General features: G+C 37.2%; 1 protein-coding gene across 2 annotated transcripts in view; it reads right to left on the bottom strand.

Moving 5' to 3' along the window:
• CDC42EP3 (CDC42 effector protein 3) overlaps window positions 1-6,000 on the bottom strand; it is a 64,947-nt gene continuing 58,947 nt past the window's right edge. For both annotated transcript variants that reach the window (XM_053382825.1, XM_053382824.1), the window contains exons 2-3: window positions 4,667-4,723; window positions 1-2,234 (exon numbers count right to left, since the gene is read on the bottom strand). In XM_053382825.1, the coding sequence (XP_053238800.1) occupies window positions 1,182-1,949 (768 nt within the window). In that variant the 5' untranslated portion in view covers window positions 1,950-2,234; window positions 4,667-4,723 and the 3' untranslated portion in view covers window positions 1-1,181. The remainder of the gene's footprint in view (window positions 2,235-4,666; window positions 4,724-6,000) is intronic.

The raw sequence follows: 6,000 nt of genomic DNA, 5'->3' as shown, positions 1-6,000 counted from the left end.
TGATTTTCCACATTAATTCTTTACTCTTTATTGTATTGCACAAAGTATTAAAACAATGCAGGGACATCACTATATTCCCTGACATACCATCTTCTGCAGCACAGTCTCCTTTGAGCTTCCCTCTAAAATCATAAAATAACCCATTGCAAAATTTCAAAGATTTGTGTGTCAATGTCAGTAACTCAAAGGAACAAAGCTAAAGGATCAAATACGTATTTTTCATAAATGCACACAAATATACAGTTTATACAATGGCTCTCCAAAAAAAATGCCAAGCAACAGCTCACTGGTGCAATTGTGTGTGTGTGTGTAGAATCTGAGGTGAATGTGCATAAAAACAGATTTCAGCTCATAAAATAATGCAGTGAGTGTAATTAATCTCTTTAAAAATTGGATTGTCTAAGATTGAATACGTATTGGCATAAGAGCTCACATAAGGGGCTCCAGTAACTTCAATGGCACCAGTTTGTATTGGCTACATATATTTCCCATAACAGTTGAACAGAAGAAAGCCATTCCCATTTGAACACAGAGCTATGCATTAACACTCAACAATAACAGTGCAGCCAGAATGAAAAACATTGCTAATAAAAAAAAACCCTACTATCATTCTGGGAAAGAGTTACATATTAAGTAATGCTGAACTAATTAACATTTAACCTTCACTTCATAAATCTTCTGCCTGGCACACACAGGGTCCTTGAGAACCAAAGGGTTCCTGAAAATGAATTAATTGTCCTAACTTGCAGAATTAATCCAAATATTATGTTGACGACAACTCTTGGTTCTTAGAAAACAGTTTCATTGGCTGAAAATTGTGTTGTTAAAATACCTCCTCTTGTTATCTGACATTTGCCATGTTAAAAAAATCATGGAAATTAAGTAAAAAAATAGTTTAAAGTCATTTGTTTTAGAAAAATTCTCTACTGCAAAGGGAGTTGGTTTTGTATATAAACACGCAAATCACAATCCATCTAAAGTTAAGCACACTTAAATCCCATTCATCCTCAAAAGGTGCACCCAATGCTTTACTGAGAAGTAAGGCTCACTGAGTTCAATGAGGCTTATTCCCAAAGAAGTGTGCGGAGGATTGCAGCCTCAACTGCTTAACCTTAGCTGGATGGCGCCTGTACATTTCAGCTGTGTTTGTATGAATGACTGAGGCAAAAAAGCAGCAAGTTCTATGTTTTGTTTTTGTCCATTACATTGAGCACTTCATCCAAAAGTGATGGCCCAAGGTCAAGTTGCAAAGAAAGAAGAGGCTCTGCCAGATCTGAAAGGGAGTCTTCTGATTTAGGCTGAGTCTTGGTTAGATCACATGAAAGATGGCCATTGTCAAATAACTCCTCTGTTTGCCATTCAGCGTATTGCTCCGAAAGGCTGGATGAATGACTGTCTCTCCCATTAGTATAATGCGATGTTGGGACGTTCCGCTCCCATGTGATGTCATCTTTGTATATTTTCCCATTCTCCAAGTGTTTGCTCTTCCCCTGCAACTTTTCTTCCATTACGGGCTCGCAGCTATGCCTGGGATTCCTTAAAGGCCCCAAAGAGTCCTGCTTTGAATTAAACGTCACCGGTGACAACAAGGGCAGCATGAGGGCTTGAGAACCACCAATGGCAGGAAGTGATATGGCATTTTTGAGGACCGGAGAAGGCGTTTCGGCAAACACGGAGTCAGAGGTGCTGTTTGCCCTGAGGAACTCATTGTGGCCTTCGCACTGGCTGGCTGTCTCTCCCTCGTTCCCAGGTAAGAGCTCATAATTCCCTTGCAGGAAGGAGATGTCTCCAAAAACATCGTGCTGTCCTTCTTTCCCGATATGAATTGTGTGGCGAAAATCACCGAGAGGTGGGCTGATCATATCAGGAGACAAAATGTCCCTCAGCTTGAATTTCTTCCCTTTCTTATTGTTGCCGGCTTTCAGGTAGATGGGTGTCTTGGCTGGCATCTTTTAGCAGTGTTTGAGCAGCGGCAGGGGGGACTTTTGGTACAAAGGAAGGAATAAAAATAGTCAGCAAGTCTGAGTAGCTCTTCTTCAGCAAATCCTTCTTGTTATCTATGCCATATTATTGACTCTGGCATTGGTTATAAAGAGGCATTCACACACCACCGCTGCTGCCTTCCCCGCCTTCCAAAATTCTGTGCCCCAGAACGTCAGTGTAAGCTTCCCTCCTCAAAGTGACACTTCGCTAGGCTTGCAAGAATGCTCACTTTCCTCCAGGACTTCAGCAACCTGCATGAGAAATAAAAGAGGTTATTATTAACTTGCTCTTCATGGTTCATTCAATCTGATATTTGCACAAAAAACCCCAAAACAAAGCAGCAACATAATTAATAGCACTCTTGACAGCTCCAGCGTGGAGATTAGCTGTATGAAGTTGCTTCCCTTCATTAAGCAGGATAAAAGGATTCCTCTAACGAGAGGCTAACCAACCTTTTCCCTGACTTTGTACATTTTGAAAGCCAGAACTCCTTAGACGTGGTTGCCAAATCCAACTCTCTTAATAAACTTACTATATTGGTTTCTCTTGGTTTTCTTATTTTGTCAATCATCTTCCATCTTAGTGCCAGGCAAAGCCCACACCTTTGAGCATTCCAGAGGCACTTCTAAACATTTGTACCAAAAAGTTCCTTCCTCACAAAAAACAGAGGTTTATAAACATAGCTTTGTGGGCCTTTGAAACTGAAGCTGGAATATCTTTGTATGTGTAGTTTGGAAGATCAAAGCTGAAATTGTTTTAACAGATGCCTACAAATTTTAGGGTTTATCTGGGCAATCAGTTCAAAGAATGCCCTTCCTTGCCCCTCAGTTTCAGTTGCATAATCTGACAAGGGTTGATTCACAGGCTAAATAGTATGATATCCAGGCTACTCATAATGGATTAGGGTTGGAATGACCTCGCTGCAATGACTAGGCTACTGCCACATATATTTGCCTTTTAAACTATAGGAGGTTATTGTTTTTGTTTGTTATTATGTTATGTATTTTTGTGTTTTTTATATTGTAAACTGCCCTGTGATCCTTGGATGAAGGGCGGTTTGGAATTTAATAAATAAATGATGATGATAATATTTTTTTAAAGGCTATATTGTATACACCCTTGTGCATCCCAGGTGAAAAGCAGGGACCTGCACAGTTGTAGTCTCAGTTTTCACTGCGTCGAAACCAACAAGTTTACTAGTTTCAAACTTGCTCTTTGCAGGCTGAGTTGTGGTGGATTTATTTAAATAAGCTGTAGTTTAGGGTACAATCCTATACACACATACCTGTAAGTAAACCTGTTGAACTCAATAGAACTTACTCTTAAATAAACTTGAATAGGATTGGATTTAGGGAATAATCAGGAAAAAAGGGTTCATTTAAATTTGCATTCTCTTTGCTAGAGCAATGACATGTGATTTCAAAATGGTAAAGCTGATTTTGATTAAGGATTCCATCAGCTTTACCATTCTGAAATTTAATTTATTTCCTAACAGGCATGCATATTAACTGGTTGCTATAATAATTAATACAGAGATTTTTTTTAAAAAAAACAACAACACACCAATCAATAAACACATAAATATAAAAGGTTGGGTAAAAAGAACAACAACCCTATAAATGATTTTATATTACAAACTATGTTCAACCGGGAACACAGAAATAGAATCAGTATACAAATAAAATCAATGTAGTTCCCAAGACCATTAAAGCTGAAGTCTGATTTTTTAGGGAACTATTTTCCCAATAATTTTGCTGACTAGGATTTATAAACTACAAAGTTTATAATATAGTAAAGCTTAAAAAGAAATTTACCAAATACATTCACACATAAACTGTTCCATATGAATATACAGAAAGAATAAATATAATGTAACAGCAATATATTTTAAATTTCCTTGTTTCAATATATAGGTCAATTTACTACAGGCTTCCTCAAACTCGGCCCTCCAGATGTTTTTGGCCTACAACTCCCATGATCCCTAGCTAGCAGGACCAGCGGTCAGGGATGATGGGAATTGTAGTCTCAAAACATCTGGAGGGCCGAGGTTGAGGAAGCCTGATTTACTATATAAAAGCCATCATATTTAAATACTTGTTGCATGAATAATCATAGTTAGGAGGAGAAAAAAGATAATGGGAAGTCCAGTACCTTCCACCATGCAACCTGAATTTACCAGTATGTGATCCCACCCGAAAAAACAGTGTCAACCTTAAAAGCTGCGCCAGTTTCTCAGAAGCAAGATATTTTCTCTGGTAGTTTTACTTTGCACAGGAAAGCAGCCTTTAATTTGCTATTTTATATTAAGATTTCTATTTCTTTCTTACATTTATATCCCGCCTTTCCTCTGATGAGCTTAAGGTGGCATATGTGGTTTTCTTCCTCCCCATTTTATCCTTACAACAACCCTATGAGGTAAGTTAGGCTGAAACTGTAACTGACCGAAACTCACCAAGTTCTAGTCCAGCACTCTTACTACTACACCACACTGGCTAATTTTGGCTGTTATTTTTTTTTAAGATGCTTCCTATCATTATTATTTTATTTTATATTAAGATAGTGAAAGCATGAAGTGGTGAGAGCTATATCACTTGCTAGTGTTATTATAGACACTATTCAATGTTTCAATTAATTTACCAAATAAAAAGAAAAGACATATGTAGACGAAAAAACAACAACTTACCTTCAATTATCTTTGTAATCCTGTGGAAAATTCTGTAGCTGTGGCAGAGTGTGGTTTCTGGAAAAGAAGAGCGGAGGAGAATGAATGTTGCCTGAAAACACTCTCTTTTATACTTCTGAAATCCCATCATGCCCCTCAACTAGTCAGTTATGATTGGGTGGCTCCTGTCGTCGGCTTATCTGTAAACATCCTGCCTGGAATTCTTGAAATGCTCCCTGAAAGAATGTGCATCAAAGTAACTTCATTTGATTGTATTAAAGCACTACCCCCCACTTTCACTGACTTAATCACCCTATAGATTGAATTACTGAGATTTCATACCTCAGTTCAGTAACTTCAAATAATCCTATAACTTCAAATAATCCTACTCAATGTGGACTTTTGTTTCTGAAACAGAATTTTCAAGCCTAAGGAATTTTGTACACATTTCTCGGGGCGTATATTTTTCAATATTCTGTTTTCCGCCTAATATCTTAGTTACTGTCTAACCTGACAATAAATTTTTTTGGTTGATTTTAAAAAAGTATTTCTGTAATCTGCCTTGTCTGAAGTGTCTTCTCCCCTCAGCACCACAGATATGATTTATTATTAAATCTGATGTCTTAGCCACAGCCTATGTTGGAAGAAGAAGACATTTTAATCCCTCTCTCTATTGAGAGTAGTTAAATGTTGCAAAATAAAAATGTTTGCTAAAAGAGTTCAGATGTTGCATTGTCAGGCCACTTCACATAGTCATCTATTTCTGACCATTATGTGAGAGGGGCACCATGAGCTATTTCAGTAGATTTTAATTTGAATTTAGTAAAGTTTTTACATTACATCCAACCAGCAAAATACTGTTTGGGGTACAAGGTAAAGCTGAACAAGTCCAGCACTAGCTGTCCTCGAGGGTAGGCACTTGGTTAGTGTCAAGTATATCACTTTAAAATACTGACTATAAAATTATGACAGCCATTTTAGCTTGCAGAGTTAATAAATTCCTTGAAGAATAAATAAAAAAGGATTAAACAAGATTCATGGCAGGCAGATAAATGTCATAAATTGTATGCAAATTGATCAACTTAATAAAGGTGAAACCGAAGCATAACACACCTTTATTCTTTTAGTTTGTAGATACAGAAAAAGCATTTGACTCTATAGAATGGAAGCCTATGCTTTAAAATTTTGAAGAAATTTGGTCCAGGACTTAGACTTCTGCTGTTTTGTTGAAGCAATATATACAAAATTGTGGGTACAATTTTGATTAATGGAATCATGCATCCCATAATACAACTGCAAAGATGTGTCAGACAGGAATGCACTTTCTTATCATTATTGTTTAATTTACATTTTGA

The sequence above is a fragment of the Podarcis raffonei genome, chromosome 3, assembly GCF_027172205.1.
Source record: "Podarcis raffonei isolate rPodRaf1 chromosome 3, rPodRaf1.pri, whole genome shotgun sequence".
In the NCBI taxonomy this organism is placed as follows: domain Eukaryota; kingdom Metazoa; phylum Chordata; class Lepidosauria; order Squamata; family Lacertidae; genus Podarcis; species Podarcis raffonei.
The sequence above is the reverse complement of the archived record's forward strand: the minus strand, read 5'-3'. Positions and strand labels throughout refer to the sequence as shown.